The 16,823-nt window shown below is 41.3% G+C and overlaps 2 protein-coding genes across 6 annotated transcripts in view; both read left to right on the top strand.

Annotated features, from left to right (window-relative positions):
- ZFYVE16 (zinc finger FYVE-type containing 16) overlaps positions 1-2,124 on the top strand; it is a 33,958-nt gene extending 31,834 nt beyond the window's left edge. For all 3 annotated transcript variants that reach the window (XM_056324173.1, XM_056324174.1, XM_056324175.1), the window contains exon 18: positions 704-2,124. In XM_056324173.1, the coding sequence (XP_056180148.1) occupies positions 704-865 (162 nt within the window). In that variant the 3' untranslated portion in view covers positions 866-2,124. The remainder of the gene's footprint in view (positions 1-703) is intronic.
- Positions 2,125-2,458: 334 nt separating this feature from the next.
- Positions 2,459-15,077, top strand: FAM151B (family with sequence similarity 151 member B). 3 transcript variants are annotated; one of them, XM_056324932.1, is made up of 6 exons: positions 2,459-2,574; positions 2,654-2,779; positions 4,037-4,205; positions 7,359-7,576; positions 9,214-9,349; positions 11,535-15,077. In XM_056324932.1, the coding sequence occupies exons 1-6, from the start codon at positions 2,556-2,558 to the stop codon at positions 11,686-11,688; spliced, it is 822 nt and encodes a 273-aa protein (XP_056180907.1). In that variant the 5' UTR covers positions 2,459-2,555; the 3' UTR covers positions 11,689-15,077. The 3 variants fall into 3 exon arrangements, with proteins under 3 accessions (XP_056180907.1, XP_056180908.1, XP_056180909.1); XM_056324933.1 differs by having other exon boundaries at positions 4,040-4,205; XM_056324934.1 differs by having other exon boundaries at positions 4,058-4,205.
- Positions 15,078-16,823: the final 1,746 nt, after the last annotated feature.

Consider the following 16,823-nt stretch of genomic DNA (forward strand, 5'->3'; position numbering starts at 1 on the left):
CTAATAGCTAGCTGCTTGCAGTAAGCCATCAGTCCTTGCCTAGTTTTCAGTCTCTCTGGCACTCATATGCCTCCAAGGTGAGTCAGTTTAGAGAAGCATGGAGCCAATTTTCTGATGCTTTTCTCAAAAGTAGGCAGTTTTCTGCTGGTTTTGCTCCCAGATGTTCAGGAAGGGATGTTTGCACAGAAGTCTGTACAGCAGGAAAGGACAGGTCTGCCTAGGTGAGGATGGAAGAGGGGGAAGGCAAGGCTCCCTAGCACGTGATGCTTCTAGGAAGATTACAAAACTGTCAAACAGTTCAGTTCTTTGCCTCTCCAGGAGTTCTTTGTTACTGCCTTATGTTTCTTGAGAGAAGCTGAAAATACAGTCCTGAAAATCTACTTTTCAGTAATATCTTTTGAAATTAATTTAACGGTAACTGTGATGCCAGGATATGATGGGATCACTCCTCTGGACATCAGACTGAAGCAGTCTGGGATGCAGAGGACGTGTGGCCCTGAAAACCCAGGAGAGTGTTGCATGCCTCTCGGTGGCAAGCCTGAATTGGTCATGACTGACCTCAAAACCTATCCAGTTGCCCGTGTCTGAATGTTAAAGTTTGTCACTTGGTGCTAACTGAAATACTCTTACAGAGGTACTGCACTTGTGTTGTCTTGTTCAAACAGAAGGTGTTAATACCAGCTTTTGTATGTTTTCCTTGTAGGTTGAGTACTTGGCTGGATCTGGAGGCCACCTTCTTCCACCAAACTATCTGAACGACTTAGACAATGCTTTGATTCCTGTGATCCACAGTGGAATGTCAGATCCTACCAGTCTGCCGTTGAAAATGGAATTAATATTTTTCATCATAGAACACCTGTATTGATGAGGCTGATTACAGGCAACATACTGATTTGCTAGATCTGAACACCAAAGTTACAAAGCTACAAACACTAAAAGTGTTAAGGTTTCTAAACCGGTTAGGTTTTAGTAGGTTTTCAGGCTGTTTTTCAAAGCCCTCAAATTCTCTCTGGTTTCTTTACCACAGAAGAGTTTGTGCAGTTTATCTTGTTTCCTGAAGTTCTGGAAGTTGACACTTAATACAGGTGCCAAAGAGGGCAGGTTCTGTGATCTCTTTACACACTCATAGCATTTACTGCATGTAGTGGTGTGACTGTAAGCCATACTATCTTTCCTCTCAGCCTTGGTTAAATGCATTACGAAACATCGCCTGCGGTTAGATCTGATCTCTGCAGCATGTGTTTTCCGTGTGCAGATGAGCAAAACACTGGGGCAGAAGCTGGGGCACAAAACTTTTTCTTGCCATTTGAGATTCAAATGCGAGATCCTGTATAGCTGACAGCAGGCTTCCCGTGTCGCTGCAAAATACAAGTGCATGCCTTCTGGCACTTGTTTATGACTGGCACGAGGAAGAATTTTACTTGTTTGTGAAGACTTGGAAATGCTTAGCATTAGGATATTCCACTGGTGCTTCAGGAACACATGCCCAGAGTTAATTTCTTTTCTAGAGTAACTGATTTCTTTCTTACTTACCTAACTTAAACAGATGCTATTTTTATAAATAACTGCAACTTTTTCCTTACTGTTTTTGAAGTCCTGATGCAGTTTGACCTCTCGAGGGTTAAACAAAGAACCAGATTATCCCTGAGGCAATCTACATGTAGCTGTACATCAGACCAGGTTCTGCAGTATCTTTTCTGCTCCAGTCTGCTGCTTTTGGCACTTCTTGGTAGCCACCTCTACTTTCAGGGAGAACCAATGTATTAAGTGTGAATTTTCATGAATGCATTGATTATATTTTTTTTTTCAAATTTTTTATCGACGGTTTTTTGGTAAACATGAGGTTCTTGCACGGTAGTATTTTTGATACCGGGTCATTAAGATCTATTTAGGTATTGGCAATGTATGCGATTTGTACTGAGGGTTGGGTGCACCGCAGCAGGGCTCTGGTAACTGTCAGGCAACGGTCGAGAACAGAATCCAAACTGAAGTATGTACAAGGTGCATATTGTTTTCAGTAGAGATGCTGGCACAGTTCTGTAACGAGTATTAAAACGCTAATGCCTTCTGGATGTTAAAAGGGGATATTTTCTGGCTTTGTATCAAAAACAACGTGTAACTTAAGCTGTCCTGCTCTGCTGTCACCTCTGCTTTCAATGGCCGGTTCCGGTTGCGGGTCTTGCCCTGGGGGGGTGCGGCCGCGGGGTTCGGCTGGCTGCGGCAGCCCCGCAGCGCCGGCGGGACGCGCCCCCGCCTGCCCGCACGGCGGAGACGGAGCAGCGGGCGCGGGGGGCGGCCCAGGTCTGTGCCCCGGCTGCGGCCGGCCGGTGGCGGCTCCCTGCGGGTAACCGCCGGCGAAGCTCCTCAAAGGCGGGACGGCGCCTGGGCGGCTGCCGGGCTCCGGCTCCAGCCTGCCGCCCCTCCCCGGCGGGGACCGGTTCCGCTTCCTGCGGAAGCACTGGCCGCGCCCGCGGGGGCCCAGCGCGGCGGCGGGGCTCGGCGCAGCCGGGCGGCGCCTCGGCAGGCGGGGCGGTGTCCCCCGCGCCGCCGAGGCGATGGCGGACGAGGCGCAGGGTAAGAGCCGGGCGGCGGGGAGCGGCCCGCGGGGCCGGGGCCGCCGAGCGGCGGTGCTGAGGCCACGTCCCCGGGGCAGGCGCCTGGAGCGAGGCGGCGGTGGATCACTTCGCGAGGCCGCAGCGCGTCGGCGCGAGAGACGGGGCGGCCGTCGGGTGGTTCCACGCCGCGAACAGCAAGGCCCGAGCCGGGGAGGCCGCGCGAAGTAAGTGGGAGCCGCCGGGGACGGGGCCCGGCCGCCTGCGAGCCGCCGGGCCGGCACCCTTCGGCCGGGCGAACGGAACGGCTGCCGGCGCCCAGGCCGGCGGGGCCTCGCTCGGGTCAGGCCGGGCGTCAGCCGAGGCCTCGGGTCCCAGCCGGCAGGCCGGCCCTGCGGCCGGGGGAGCCCCGCGGCCGGCTCGCGTTGGCGCCGCGCTCCGGTCTCGGCGGGTCTCCCTTCCCCCTGCCGCCGCCGCTTGGGCCCGGGGAGGCGGCCGGGGCCTGCCGTGCGGTTCGGCGGGGCGGCACGCCGGGCTGGCTGAGCCCCGGGCGGGACCCGGCCCGGCCTCCGGACCCGTCGGGGGTGCCCAGGCACTTCTGGCCGTGGGTCGTCTCCTAGGGCCTGCGGGTGGCCCGAGGCCCGGTGGTGCTGTGACACCGCGTGGCGTGTCCCGCGTTTTACAGGGCAGCCCTGCTGCCTCCTCTCCGCCCGCCCGCCCGCTGAAGGTGACTGAATTTGGAGCGCTATATTTCAACGAATATTACTCTAACTTACGTGACTGTTGGGGAAAGACATGATTTATTTATGTGCTTTTGTATGCAATCTGCTTTCTCTTGACTGAGTGACTATCTTTGCTATTATTCTTCTAGTCTGAGTCGCAGTATGTGTTGAATTCTCTGCAAAGCTGGTAGCTCCACACAGACTCTCGGATGCCTCTCATGTCTTCAGGAGCTTGTGGCGTCCCTAAGATTCCCACTCACTCTTGTGTTTTTCCTGCCGTTTCTGCCACTTTCCTGGCAGGTTTTGCTGGCTGACTGACTTTTTCTTGACGTTTTGGCTGAGGTGGGTCCGTCAGGCTTGAGAATGAGACAAGGGGAGTACTCGGTCACTGCCAGTGTTAAAATCTTCTGTCTGGAACCCTGTTTTAGGAGGAAAAGGTCTGAAATTCAGCAAGAGCGGATTCAAGCTTTGGATATTCATTTTTGCTGTTCCTCAGGGAGGGAGGAAATGGGGTTACTTGGTCAAATGCATTTGCAAAAATCCATTTTCACATGCCTCTGGATTTCTAAACAGTTTCGTGACTAAAATACCTAGAGGAATAAGACTCTGTTGCTTTGCAGATAGCAGCAGCTTACAGGGGGTGATCTTTGTGCGCCCAGTCCAGTGCAGAAGTTCTAGACTTGCCCTGTAATTGTTACTCTTGAGCAGATACTGAAACTGGGGGGGGTTTGCTGCTGTTGGAGTGTTTGTTTGTTAAACCAGCAGGTGATGTTCACATGATAGAAGCAGATGTTCTTCTTCGTGGTGCCAAGGGAGGAAGCAGAGACCCTATCATGGCTCATCCGCCAGAAACAGACAGTGACATCACGCTGCAGGAATGGCTACAAGAGATTGTCAACACCAATAAAGGCATCAAGTTGGATTTTAAGAGGTATTTTTATACGGCTTGCATTCTTGCTAATTAACAGTAGCGCTAGCTGTTTTTCGGCATCAGCAGACCACACACTTTCTTACCGTGCAATTTAGTGTATCACATTCCTTGCTGACCAGAAAATGAGGAAACGTGATCAGCATTGCTAAATGCATTGCAAGAATAAAAGCTTTAGAGGTGTTTTGAACTGAAAATCAAGATTTCGTATTCTGTGAATTAGTTACCAAGTTGCTATTGAGCAACATTTTTTGCAGAGCAAAGGGAAAACAGAAATGATAGCATCTATCCAGAAAGATCTTTTCAGTTTTGTGCTTGCGCAGAGAAATTGGGAAAGAGAACCTTCTGACTGGGAAGTCAGACAGTGGCTCGCAGGCTGCAGATGGGGCTGAGGCCCCTGGGTCTTTCTGCCTGGTAGCACATGGGTCTCTCGCTCTGGCCTCCAGCTTTCTTGGTTTCATTCTCCACTGTGGAAGGGGAACGAAAGTGTCTCTCAAGGAGCTTGTGAAAAGCTCGCAAGTATGCTGTAGAAGTGGAAAAAAATGGTAGGTAGTTGTAAAATAGGATTTGTACCTGTGGTTCTGTTCAGTGCAGTCAGTTTTCATGTGAATGTTCAAGAAGACACAAACAATGTGGACACCCTAAATCCTTTTATTATTACAGAATCTGTAAGTGTCTGCCTAGACAGAGAAGGGAAAGGACAAGAAAATAGGTGTTTGTGTTTGTTTATTGGGTCAGGGTGGGGTTTTTTGTTGTGTTGTTGGGTTTTTTTAATTATTGTTTAAATTAATTCTAAAACATTCACGTCTTATTTTTCTGTAAAGAATTTTTAGCCAAGTGCCATGATTTAAAATCTTTTAAAATATCCATTGTTGCATTATAGAAGCCTAATTATATAAAAGCATTTAAAAAAATACATGGATGCAGTGCAGATACAATCAAATGAGTGATACAGAATTCGGTGTTCTTTTGGACACTGTTTCTCTGGATACCATTGCTGAAGTTTTGAGGATTATTTCAATAGCACTTAAAAGCATATGCTTTTATATTTCTACCTTTCAGCTTGATTGACCACGTAATCATATTTCCTGCTGGCTTTATCTACAGGAATAAATGTATTCTGCAAAAGGTTTTCAGAGTCCCACTTGAGAAATGCCAGTCATTCAACACGGAGTCAGCAGTACATTTGAATTTTCCAAACACTGTGCAATAAAAAAGTACTGCTGTTGGTTTTTTTTATTATTATTTCAAGAGATGCTGCTTTAGACTTTTTTCTTTTTACATTAGCTTGTACTTTGTAGTAAAACGGAAGGCATTCCACTTTGACAATCCCTTGTGTGTGGGAAAATGTGAGCTGTTTTGGCCTTGGACTGTGTTAGAGAAACTTAGGCCAACGGTGTTAACTCAAGCCGTCACTAGCTCTTCTTTAAGAACATTTGAGCTAATACTGACTGGAAGTTTTGACTGCAATTCCTGCCAGCCACTATGCAGCTTTCTGAACAATATGAAAGTTAAAATGTACAAAATGACTTAACAGGAAAAAAGACAGGCATTTCAGGGGACAGTTTTTGGCTTTAGAGCTAACCTAATACAGTATGTAGCTGCCATTCCCATTTTGGGCTGCACATCCTGGTATAATTCATCTGACGTCATCATGAGCTAGGCTAGGGAATAACTTGGTACAGAACCATTCCTACAAAACGCTGAGAATAGCTGTTTACCACTTCACTGAACTCACACACTGCTGCTAAGGCAAGCATCAGAACTGGTGTAAGAGTCTGGAGGTAGGCAGCTAGGAATTGGGAAGATAGGGCAGCAGGTACCCATCTGTGTTGCTGAAACAGGCATCTGTGCAGCATGTAGCTTGTAGTTTATATTTGTTATAAGCTGGAGCGGTTGTGATCCTCTCCTTGCTCTTCACAGTGCCTTCTCTCCCCCTTTGTCTCACTGGTGCTGCTGTGACTCACAGAGAGACCAGTTTAGGATGTTGAACAGGGAAACTAATGCTGCAGAACAGCTTGAATAATTCTGTGTTGGCTGAGCATTGTATAAGGTCACTGCAAGATTTTGAGGAAAAGCTAGAAGGTGGCATATTCAGAGGTTTTCACAACTTGTAGGAGAAAACCCAGGTCCTTGCTATTAGGAAATCACAACTCTGACCAATAATAATTGTAAATTCCTGATTGATATACAAAGTATATCAATTTCGCTGTGAGAGAAAAATATGTATTTTCTTGGCATTCATTCCTTTTTTCCGTTATTCCACATTTCCTTTCCTTCCACAATACTGCTGTTTTGGTAGGATAGTATGAATGTTATTGTTTGCTTTCCAGTTAACACTTTTTCTTTTGATTTGAGAGACAAATGAGAATATGTGACTTCAGATATTTAGTTAGATGCTTACAAGTGGTGCTGCACTGGTTGCTCAAGTGACAATACTTTCATGTTTAACAATTAGCTGTAGGATGAACGTCTGATGAGCAGGCTTCATGCTGACGCTACTATGCCACACTTTAAAGCTATGGGAACAGCTACTACCGGTGATAAAATGTTCGGATGGGTGCCCTTTCCCTCTGTTCGTTGCTGAAAATGCTCAGTTTGGGGCTTTTTATTCTCCTCGTGTGGGTGCGTCATCTTGCACAGATGCAAAGGTAACTTTCAGTCTGTTAACTGGATCTGAAATAGCAATAAAAGCCTTACCACTTAAAGTGCTGTTAAGGTTGGGACAGATTATTTTTACCCCTGTGGACAGTATATAAACTTCAGGGATATATCTAAGCAGAATAAATATATTCAAATTCATCACGGTATTTGTGGCTGTCAGCCCAGTGGTCTAATCTAAACAAAAATGTTAGAGCCTGCAGTGGCTTCCTTCATTAAAATTGTTCGCAAGCGTTCAATAGCATCCAAGTCTTAACAGGTTGCAAGGTAGAGGAGCCCTCAGAGCCATGAAGCAGTTCATCTTGGGCAGCAGGGAGACAAGAGACAGTACTTTACTAGCAGCGAGAGTCACCTGATGGCAGAAAGGGTCCTCAGCATTTACTCTCTGGCTTACAGGGACAGTGTCATTAACATATGCATCTATAGATGTGCTGTAAATTTCCTGTCCTTGGTCCAAGTGAGGTGTTTCATCTCACCCATGTATTATTGTTACAGCCTAGAAGCTGTACGGCCTTCCTTGGAACTTCTTAAACATGTGAAGCAGCATTTGAAACGACCTGTTTGGATCAATGCAGACATCCTACCAGGTCCTAACGGGAATGATGCTGTAGTGGATGCAAAAGAGTTCCTCAACACTGTCACTTCATATTTCCCAGATGTAACCTTATCGCTGGGATGGACAACTGGCTGGCACCCAGATAAACACAATAAAGGTAAAGACAGAAAATTTAGTGTTTACACTGCAATAGTCTATTTTCTTCATTCCCTAATTGATCAAAAATAAGCTATATGCCATCTTCTCAGTTTGAAAATAGTCATAAATGAAAGAAGAATTATTTTCTTTGTTGATACATGTTTGATAATGTCTTACGTAGCAATTAGTTCAGTGTTTGAGTTGCAACAGAACTGTTTAAAAATCTGGTATTTTTGTTAAACTGTTTTGTTCTTCAACTCATTCTCACAAACTGAGGAATTCCAGGGTATAGGTGGCTTAAGCCCTGTTCCACATAGTCTTTTGCATAAATCCTAGGAGGACTGGTTTCTTAGTAGGTATTCTGGCATGTTTCCCAAAGAAAAATCGGTCAGCTGGAAATTTAAAACCCTATCAGTGTGTTTTTGCAGGAAAACACTGATTTTAACATTTCATTTCTGTGGAATAATGGATTTTTTTGCAATTAATTTTCCAGCTGGCCATTATTTTAGGGTACTTTTCACAGGCTTCCTCTCGTGATTCTCATAGCTGCTTTGTTAGGGTGTTTTACTCCAGGGCACATGCATTTGTGTGCAGTAGCATAGTCCCCATCAATATCGTCTGTTACCACAACAGCAGAATTATACACTGCTCCAATTGCTAATTGATCATTAGAAAGATTTAGCATCGTGTTGTGAGGATTTTGTTGTATGTTACGCAGCAATTTTACTGAATTGTATGGTACTTTCTGCAAGGTATTTTCAGTGCAGTAAACAGTTGCTGGAAATATGTAATGGAAATACTGTACCGAGCAGCCTTTTTTAATAAATGTAACCTTATCTCTATTCTAAATTGCAGTTCATAGTGATACTAATTAAGGGTATACTGTAAGACATGAGAAAACCAGCTTATTTGACTGGTTTCAACTGAAAGTTGCCATTTGCCCAGCAAGACCTTTTCTTTAAGTTTTGGTGCTTTTTTAGTCTCTCCAGTCACTACATTGCATGAGTAATTGAGAAAAAAATTATCAGCTGTTGTTATTGAAATTAAGGTTTTCATAGCATGTAGAAATAAAAGAACAATTAAATGCCATTTTAAATAGCTCCAGTGCTTGTAAAAATCTCAATGGCATGAACCTCAAGCGTGTTAGATTATTTGATTGTAGCATTTTTAAGCACAAAACATTTCACCTGCTTCATTTGTGTATAACTCAGTCCTACTGGCTTAATTCAAATTTTTTTCTAAATTTTTCATAATCCTTTGTTTCTAATGGCTCACTGTCAAGTTAAAACTAGGCTGTCTTGAAGTCAGTGGCAGCAGTGTTTAAATTTTAGAGAAAGGACAAAGATACAATTTCCTGGACGTTAAAAGGTGTCACATTCTATAGCTGTATGTAAAATAACACTTTAGTTACCGGAATTACATATTTTCAAAAGAAGGTTATTTTTCCATGTTAGTTTTTCTTTTGTCCTCTGGGACAAGGACATTTTTCATTTATAATCATGGTGATTTCATTTTAGAATTATGTGATTTTCACAAAATTCATATTTGCTCTCGTTTTGTCTTAGAACCTAACCATTCTATAAACCATTGTGTCTTTAATTAGGTAGAGATTGTATTTGTGAAGAATTCTTCTTAACCACATGGTCTTTACTGTAGGCTATGATTGGGTGATGGTGAAGGAAATGGCTCAGATATGCAGTACGCTTTCCCAGCCTGTAACTTTCCCTGTAAGAGCGGCATTAGTACGACAGTCAATATCTGAGCTGCGTTGGTTAATCCAGCAGTCAGATAGGTAAGTTTGAGGGCCTTTGCCTTCAGCTGTCTTGATAATAAAGGCATGTATTTGATTATATTAAATATAGCACGTTAATGTGGACATACCTATCCCAATTACGTTGAAAATATTTTTCTATTCATTTAACCTTTCAGCTCTTTAATTCTTTCAGTTCTTAAATTGTTTCCTCATATAAAATAGGTCCCTATTAATTTCTTTAAAATAATAAAATTCGAAAAAGCCTCTTCCATTACCTGTAATAAGTAATTTTACACCTTGTGTAGGTTTGTAATCCAGTTCCACTATAAACCTTTCATAAGACCAGTATAGTTAAATAGACTAGTTTGATGCTGCAATTTGGAATTAATTCAGTTCAAATACTTACGTTTTATCTCTACTTTTTTTTTTATATTCATTATTTGTATTTTCTGTAGTAATGTCACTTAAAAACATCAGAGGTGATTTTTAGATTGGAAGTCAGTGAGTTTGCTACAAAGCAAATTGATTTTGCTCAGGTATTTGAAATACATGCAGTGGCTTCCAAACACTGACTTGTATTTTCTTTCAAGAATTCTCCATGCAAACCCATAACAATTTAATGTTTAAAATTATTTACATGTGATAGAATGAGAATAAATCTGGATGCATACATACTATCATTTACTCATCTTTTCCACCCACCCTGCCTACCTACACTTTAATAAAGTTGTTCCTTAAGCACCAACCAATGTCAAAGCCTAGGACAGAAAATTTAAGTAGGTCACCTGCCTGGAAGATTTCTAAGTAATGAGAAACAATAGCATAGACAAATAAAGTGCTGTTATTCTCACTTACAGTGCAGAATCAAGAGACAAGTTAGAATTAAACATTTTAAACTGGGAAATTAATTTCAAAATATTGTTATGTTAAGAATATGTCTTGTGAAGTGTCCCATTCTCAGATAATATCCTCACTGGATACAAGCATTATTCCCACTGAAATATTAGGGTTTTCTCTTTTACCTCAGCATAAAATTCTGAGTTTTTCTTTAGTGGCCTGATCAGAGGACAGAAATTCCTGAGCCAGTTTTACAGACATACACGTAAATTAGGATTTAGTTGTATTTTAGATTAATACAGTTTTAATTTAAAAAGGCAAAAATGAAGTATTTGTCATGTGGAGATTGTGGAGGGTAATGCTTTTAACTTTAAATGATACTTTGAAATTTTTGAGTGTTTTTTTTTTAAATAAAGTCTGTGCGATTAATGAGAATAGTGTATGTGATACAGTACAGAAAATACATACAGCATTCAGTTAATCAGATGGCATTGGTATATATCAGGTGAAAAACCATGAATATGAGATTTCCTCATATTTTCTGTTCTGATGCTCTCTGCTTGTAACTCCTACTCTGTCAAACTTTAAATGCTTGTTTCTTTGCTGGATATCTGCCCAAGTTTTTTATTTTACTCTTTGCTAGATTTGGCACAAAAGTTCACACAAGGACCAGGCTACAGATAAATTGTTCTGGGTGGTGCAGGATTGTCCACCTGAAAAAAGTTTTGCAGTCCTCCTTAGGAATTTTCTTTGGAATTTCTAGCAAGTTTAGCTTTAGGAGCCAGAACTTGAAGTTTGACTGGAGCCAAATTATGTGACTTAACTCCATAAGGGGGGGGGGGGGGGGAAGTGGCACAGAAATAGACCTCTGCAAAGTGTAGTTTGCATGTATCAAATGTTTAATTAAAGACTATTAGTTATATTCTTCAGCAGGTATATCTGTACCAAGCATTCCGTGAGCCCTGGGTGCAAGCTAGGATGTGTTTGAGCATGCCTGTTTCTGAGGTAGCATTTTGATACAGCAGTTGCTTTTCCCAGTAATTTGAAGTCACTGTGATCACAAGATTGGAGAGACTCAGTGCTGTCAGTTGGAGCACAAATGCAGGGTGATGACTTGCCTGGATGTAGAGGGGTGAAGAAGGCAGGGACGTATAACATTGTTAATTCCCATAGTTCACAGATTGTGGTTGCTTAACTTTGAAATCTAAAGGAGATTAAGTTTTTGATATTTAATTACATTCCTAAAATTAAGACACCACAGTCCTGAATATTTTTAGGATCTTATTAGTGCAATGTCTTTCTGTCTTGCATTTTTCATTTTATGATAATAACATACTCTTTTTTTTCTCTTTTCTCTCTCCTTTTTTTTCTCCTCCTTTTGATATAGATACAGCCTCACTGTTTGGACAGGAAAGGAAGATGTGTATTCTGTAGAAGATTTGCTTTACATCCGAGAAAACTTTGATAAAAGTAGGGTTTATTATGACATTTTGGAGCCACAGAATTCTGAATTCAAAAAAGCCATAGGAGTAGAATTGTAAATACAAAGCAAGCAATGTCTGACCTTCTTGTTCAGAGAAATGCACTTCCCTTACCAAAAGGATTGTATAGAAAGCATCTGTGGTTTTTGGAGGAGTTACTGTGTAACACTTCATTGAAAGGCTTCTCAAACAAAAATGCAATGCCTTCTTAATAGTTCGTTACTCATATGTATGTTCCATCTCCTTCACCCACTAGGGTGTAGTAAAGGCTACTCACATTACCTAAATATTCTAGTAGGGGTTGGAACTAGATCATCTAATTTAAGGTCCCTTCCAGCCCGAACCATTCTGTGATCCTGTGGTTCTTCCCTGCAAGCACATAAAGGGCAGAGTGGCCCCAGCTGATAGCTGCGGACCAAGGCAATTTGCTGCTTATTGCTTTTGTGTAGGCCAAGGTCTGTGGGACACTCAATGTCTAGTAAAGCCTGTTCTTGATTTTACAGGGGGGAAGAAGAGTCGGAACTGTGAGTATGGAACTAGGCAGGTCCCAAAGGGATTATTTTGTAGCTCGTCTTGGTACGCTCCATTTTTACTGCCATTGCAATTGATAATGTTCTTACTCCTAGTCAACAGAAGATTCTGTTTGCTAGCTGTGAAGAGTGGGATCTGTGATGCTACACGTTCCAGGGAGAAAGAATAGTTATTTTTACTGAATTAATACTAATCGATTCCTCTGTAATGTGGCAACTGTGCATTCCGCCCATGGCTTGCCTCCATGCTTTCTGAGCCATCAGCAACATACTCCTTGGATTGTGAGAAGGCTGAGTTGGAGTTACAGTACAGTGTAACTCATATACTTAATGAGAAAACTATATATGATACAGTACGGAACATACATTCAGATGTCATCACTGCAAGCTGGAGTTACAGCTGCACTGCGGGAGGCGCTGGGGCAAGCAGAAGCCCTAGAATGAAGAATAATCCTGTCCTCTACATAGAGCACAAAGATGGATTGCAGTGAAGTGCACACAGCATCATAAGACCTATAGTGTTTTGTAAGAGAGAAGTGCTGGTGGTTCTTTCAAGACCTTGAAACTAAGTTTTAAGTATAACAGGAGTTACGTTAAAATATTCTGTTGCAGGCTTTCTGAAAGCCAGAGGCTCCAAGAATGAAATAGCTGCACAGCGATTAGTGCTTACAGCAAAAACTGTACATTTCTGTGATAGCACAGTTATTTTCTGCATTCCTCTGGTTTATGTGTCTTTTTAACTCTCAGAATACAACTTCACAAATTTTCAGAAGTTGAACTTCCCTCTGAGAAAAACTAAAACCATTGCAACCCTCCTTACACCTGCAGGATGTGTCTAACTTACTTCATTTTAAGCTTTTTTTGCCTCGTTTGCTTCTGCATCCCTTAACACATACACTGAAATCTATGCAGACTGAGACACAAGCTATGTGTTGTTGCCTTCTGCCAAACATTACAGGCTGTTTTTTGCAATGACAGGAGATTCTGATTTCTAAATGAAAGCTGATTCCATGAAGAGTCATTACCCTGTCATCTTCTTGCCCTCCTCTTCCTATTCCTTTCACATGTTTCCCACAGGAATTGTGTTAACTTTGGCATTTTACACAATGCTGGACAGGCTGTTAGTACTAAAGTGTTAAATTACAGCAATTTTTGGTTCTTACATCGCGTTAGTACAACTGTGATAGAAAAGTTATATTTATTCATTATAATTATATTATATTTATTAATCCTGAATCTTGAAATATGGTGATTTCATGCAGTCATTAAAATTCAAGCTTCCTGGTTACCTACAGCTCCTTTGCCAGATTTACCTATTAATTGTTTTACATTACTGAGGGGTAGAGCTTTCATCATTTTTGTTACTTACTAAGATATACTTGGATAAAATTAGGAAATATTTTTCCAAATAAGGAAGAAAACTGTCTAGTTGTACTTGCAGTTGTTAAACAAAGTACTGAATTTAATTACACACAAGGTCAAATTTGGCAGCGTGATTCCTTTTAATTAATTGAGAGCAATTATTTATTTTTCAGTTCACTGTGACAACATGATCTGATCTGAACAGATGTAACTTCTCAATCCTTTATAGCATCCGTTTCTTTGAGCTTTGCATGCATACTTTGCTATACCGTGGGAGGAAGAGAGATTAACTGTTTCCTACCTGATCATAATAACTATGGAAAATATTTTAAACACTTGAGAGACCCTTTTCTAAGCCAGATCATTTTGACTAAAACAGGTTCAGGAGCTATGGCATGAGCAGGTGTGCTAGCAGCTCTGATCATGTGGTGTCCTTTCCTGGATGAAGACCGTTGCCCCTGACTCCCCTTCAGGGAGAACAGGATGTATGAATGACCAAAGCTTCAATTAAACCGGAGTTACAGACATTGTTTTGTCTCTGTAGTACATAAAATGGACTAGTAGGAAATGGTATAGCTCAGAGGTTTTTATTTTCTGGGGAATACCATTGAACGGGAAGCACTTAGGGGACATCAGGCAGCTTTTGGAATCAAATGCATCATAGCTGCATTATCCAGAATGACTTGGGCAGGTGTCTCATAACAGAATTTCCTTTTGAGGGCCATAAAGGAAATAGCTTGATGACACATAGCTGTAGCCGTGTTCATTTATTGCATGAAAGGTGCCATTAAAGAGCATTGAGTTTTTTCTTACTGCACACTTTACTAGTTCTAGGCTTAGTCTGGGGTTTTTTTCAAAGTATTGCTGGTTATTGAGAAGCAGCAATACTTTCTAGCCATACATTTATTTCTAATAGATTTAAAGACAAGTATCATGTTGTCCTTTCATTCCACAGTTTATATAAACGTTTAGGATTAGGATGGACTACTTTTTTCACCTCCTTCTTGCAGGCAGTTACATTTATTGGTTAAAGGGACTTTGTCTTTCAGTTAGTTGGCTAGGAGGCCTTTTTGCATCCACACTGACAAACTTTTCTGTTCTTTAGAAACCTTTTCCCCCACTTAGAAATTCCAACCTGAAGTATTAAGATTTGTTAAAACTGGTTAAACTATTACATAAAAACCATCAGCAATAGCCAGAAGTATTTTTAAGGGTGCAGACGGTATGGAAGAAATACCACATATGAGTAATATGCATGGATATGAGTAGACAGGGATATTGAGATAAAAGAAGACATGATCTGGATTAACAGAAAAATCAGTTAAGGTAACAAGATATGTAAAACTAGATTAAACAAAAGACTAGAAAGGAATTCCATGAAGCATTCTTGCAGTGACAGAAGAGTTTGACTGTATGGTGAATTTGATTATTCTGTGTGGATTATCCTATATGCCTGAATTTCTGTCTATATTTTTTACCCGTGGATCTCTTCCCTGTGGAGTTGTTTATGCCCGTCTGGTCTGAGTTGCACATAAATAAAATTAATTTGAATTTGTTTCTCTGTTTTCATGTCAGTGTTCATACAAATGCTGTCCTAAAATAAGGTGTGTTAGCTGTGGGGCTGGCAGTAAGATAATAAAGGTGAGATAAAAGCCAGTTAGTTACTCTGTTGGAAACAGATCTGTGGCATGTTGATGTTACTCTAGCTGCTTCTGTCTGGGTGGGTTTTTTCACTTTCTGGCAGGGATCGATTCCTTGTACTGAACTGTGGAATGGAATAATTTTCTCTGTCAGTGTTGCTTCATGTTTGTTGAAATCTTTCAGACAGTTTTTTGGACTTAATTGTCCTTGTTACGTGAAAAATCTTTAGTGGAATTAGGTATTTTTTGTGATGTCCAGGTGAGTTAATTGATTAATAAAACATCTCTTAATTTACTCCAGATGGTGTTCAAGCTTTGTATTTTTCTGTGAATTTGATGGAACTTACTAAATAGATAAAATAATGTTACAGTAGAGAGTTGACATCATTAGTCCTGCATAATTACTCAGTAATCCTGCAGTAACATGTATACTGATGGAAGCAAAACAGCCCCTGATTTTCTGAGGTTTGTATTGTTTAAACGTGCTGTGGAATTGAAGAAAGTGCCCCCAGAGACACATTTTTTAAAAGCGATTCTTCGCATCTCCGTCACCAGCATTCATTTGAAGAACTACTCAGTTTTGGCCTACTCTGCAAAAAAACCCAGAGTATTTTTCTTCTATTAAAACCTTCAGATTAAAGCTTTTTATGTTTTACTTACCAGCCAGCTGTCTGTATTGGGCCGTTTGCTAATGTTACTACAGACTTTGCGCTGTTAAACCCTGTTAAATGTTTGAGTCTGAGCACTGTAAAGCTTTCACTTGTGATTTTTATTGTGCTTTGTTTGGATACTGAAGAATTTTGATTGCAGCACCTGGCATGTGCTGTCTTTTCTGCAGCAGCCCCAGGAAGCCGTGTTTGAACCTTCCATGTCCCCTTGTGCAGGGGCAGGTTTACATAAACCTCCGCTCCTGCAGCCCACCGTCAGGCTTTTGTGTTACTGGTGATTAAAAAGACACAGCTAGGGAATTACACAGAAAGTCTTGATAACTCATTTAATAGTTCGGTGATGAAATGGCCTTGTCCTTCCTATTCTTTAATAAAAACCAGAAATTACAGCAGTGGGAAATTAAAAATGTTTGGACTGGTTTGGGGTTTTATTGTTTTTTAAAGGTTAGGGAAAACCTATTATATTATTATGAACGGCATCCTGCATTGTATCCAAGAGTCTGCGGAGCTTTCCCATGGATTTCAATGTTCTAAAATTTCTTTTGCATGAGTTCAGATTTCTTTCAATTTTCAGAGAGTTTTTCTTTTAATAAGGATAAAACTACTAATAAAAGAGTTTAGGAAGTGTTTGGATAATTTTTTAAGGAAACAAGTTTTCCGTAAGTTTTCTGTTAATTAGAAACCATTTTCTACCATGAAACGATTCCATGTCTTGAAATCTTAATTGAAAAACAGTTTTTTGTTGTGGTGTTTTGATGCTCACAGACATTTATTATTTAGTTGTTCTTTTTTGTTGTTGTTGCCAGAGTATCTGTTTGCCTATGCAGTGTGATTCCCTGATGCATAGGCTTATCTTCTGTGTATTAGCTTCATATATTTTCTGTCAGTTTTACTAAGATTTTTATCTATCAATGTTACACTAACCTATATGGAAAAATACGGGTTGCTAGACAACATCCACACCGGCTGTTGCATTAGTCTTTGGTTCTTGGCCT

Source organism: Falco biarmicus, chromosome Z, assembly GCF_023638135.1.
Source record: "Falco biarmicus isolate bFalBia1 chromosome Z, bFalBia1.pri, whole genome shotgun sequence".
NCBI classification, from domain to species: domain Eukaryota; kingdom Metazoa; phylum Chordata; class Aves; order Falconiformes; family Falconidae; genus Falco; species Falco biarmicus.

Excerpts from the sequence above, each read along its gene's own strand:
- FAM151B (XM_056324932.1), top strand. Across the intron at positions 2,780-4,036 it reads AGCCGGGGAGGCCGCGCGAA|CAGGTGATGTTCACATGATA; the intron begins GTAAGTGGGAGC and ends TTGTTAAACCAG. Across the intron at positions 7,577-9,213 it reads CCCAGATAAACACAATAAAG|GCTATGATTGGGTGATGGTG; the intron begins GTAAAGACAGAA and ends TCTTTACTGTAG.